Raw genomic sequence first — 1926 nt, 5'->3', positions numbered from 1 at the left:
TTTAACTAAAAGGTCTATCTCTGTAGGGATCCATCCCATAATGTTGTCACACACTTAGAATAATAATCTGAGTCTGTCTGCGCTTTAAAACCTCTCCACTGTCTCCGCTTCAGGACCGTCATGTTCTCCGACATGAGCGCCCAGAAGCCGGGCTCGTCTCTGCTGAGCCGCCCGGCCTCGGAGGACCAGGGCCCGGTGTTTGAGCGCGTGTCCCCGGCCTACAGCGCGTGCTCCGAGCGGTTCCTGGTCGGGGAGCGGAGCTTCAGCCGCCAGTACGCGCACATCTACGCGACGCGACTCATGCAGATGCGGCCTCTGCTGTCCGAGAGGGCGCAGCAGAAGTGGGGTAAGATCATAGACCGTTAATATAAATGGACAGAGCATGAGTGACGTCACCCATTGGTTTGTGGAGATCAGAAATGAGTCGTCGAGTTTGCGTTTATGGGCGCAGCCATCATGGTTGCGGATGTGACGATTTTAGAGGAGAGGGCGGAGTGAGAGCGGAGCAGATAGAATGCAGGTTTAAGTTACTTCCGCAGTGGTTGCACTTTTCCGAACCGGATGCTCTGTCCATCAATATATATACGGTCTATGGGTAAGATCCCGGCGTGCTGACCCACATCCGGGTCTCGGCAAGAAATGAAAAAAAAGGAAAACATTTTGTTGATATTCTTTTTTTTTTTTTTCCTTTTTTTTCTTCATTTAGTGATAAAAAACTGAAATGCCCCAAAAAGAATCTTAAAAAAAAAAGAATTAAAAAATGTGTGGATTAAAATAAAAAATAAAAAAAGAGAAATCTGAAATAAAAAGAGAAACATCATCAGGCAAAAAATTTTAAAAAATAGTTTTTATTTTTTTATATTTATTGTTTTTGTTTCATTTAGTGATAAAAAACTGAAATGCCCCAAAAATAATCTTAAAAAAAAAGAATAAAAAAATTTGTGGATTAAAAAAAAGAAAGAAAGAGAAATCTGAAATAAATTGAGAAACATCATCAGGAAAAAATAAAATTAAAAACGATCTTTTTATTTTGTGATATTTTAATTAGTGATAAAAGCCTAAAATGCCCCAAAAATAATCTTTAAAAAAATTTAAAAAAAATTGAAATCTGAAAAAAATAGTGAAACATCATCAGGAAAAAATAAAATAAAAAAATAAGTTTTTATTTAAAAAAATAATACTACCCACCACTTTCTTCAAATTTGGGTGTTTTATTGAATTTTATAGCAATAAAAAACGTATGAAAGAAAGCTGAAAAAAGTGACAAAAATGTCCGAAAAAGCTTCAAAAACGATGAGAAAGATGCAGAAAAAAGTGACAAAAACATCACGGGGAAAAGCAAGAAAATTTAGAAAAAAACAACCCAAATAGTTTGAATAATAATAAATAATATGTAATTTAAGAAAAACAAAAAGTTGTCCACAGGAAGACAACACACGGGTTGATTAAATATTTTCTAAGACAAATCTTAAAAGCATTAAAAATGTCTCATATTATATAATTTAATAACAGCAGAATGTTTTGATGAATGTTGAGGACTGTATAATCTTGCTGGTCTTTAAAAGGTGTGGCCACCAGGGGGCATCGATTAGAACGCAAACAAGACGTTCCTTCTAGGCGTTTTATTGTAATAACAGCTGGGTTTGAATGTGTGTGGTTCTGAAACAGAAATACAGGCATACATCAGTAAATGTAGATAATATAAGGTTCAAATAATGAGTATATATGCCTGTCAGGTATAATAAACAAGCACACTTAAGGTGTTAAATTATAATGCATAATAAAGGGCTTATTACTAAATGCAAAACTTAGAAGCACACTAGTATACTATATAGTATATATATATAGTATATATATATCCCTGCAAAGCTTAGTTTGGTGTACTTTAACTGTAACCATACATAACATGCTAAAATTCAGCTTAAC

At 35.1% G+C, this 1926-nt stretch overlaps 1 protein-coding gene across 1 annotated transcript; it reads left to right on the top strand.

Annotated features, from left to right (window-relative positions):
• Positions 1-53: 53 nt before the first annotated feature.
• On the top strand, positions 54-1132 carry pold2 (polymerase (DNA directed), delta 2, regulatory subunit; the record flags this gene model as incomplete). Its single annotated transcript, XM_034865889.1, has 3 exons — positions 54-357; positions 608-611; positions 1128-1132. Coding segments are annotated over exons 1-3 (246 nt in total), but the record flags the coding sequence as incomplete, so codon positions are not given.
• Between the last annotated feature and the right edge of the window lie 794 nt (positions 1133-1926).

Source organism: Etheostoma cragini, unplaced genomic scaffold (assembly GCF_013103735.1).
Source record: "Etheostoma cragini isolate CJK2018 unplaced genomic scaffold, CSU_Ecrag_1.0 ScbMSFa_3096, whole genome shotgun sequence".
NCBI lineage: Eukaryota > Metazoa > Chordata > Actinopteri > Perciformes > Percidae > Etheostoma > Etheostoma cragini.
Note: the sequence above shows the minus strand (reverse complement) of the source record. Positions and strands in the feature narration are given on the sequence as shown.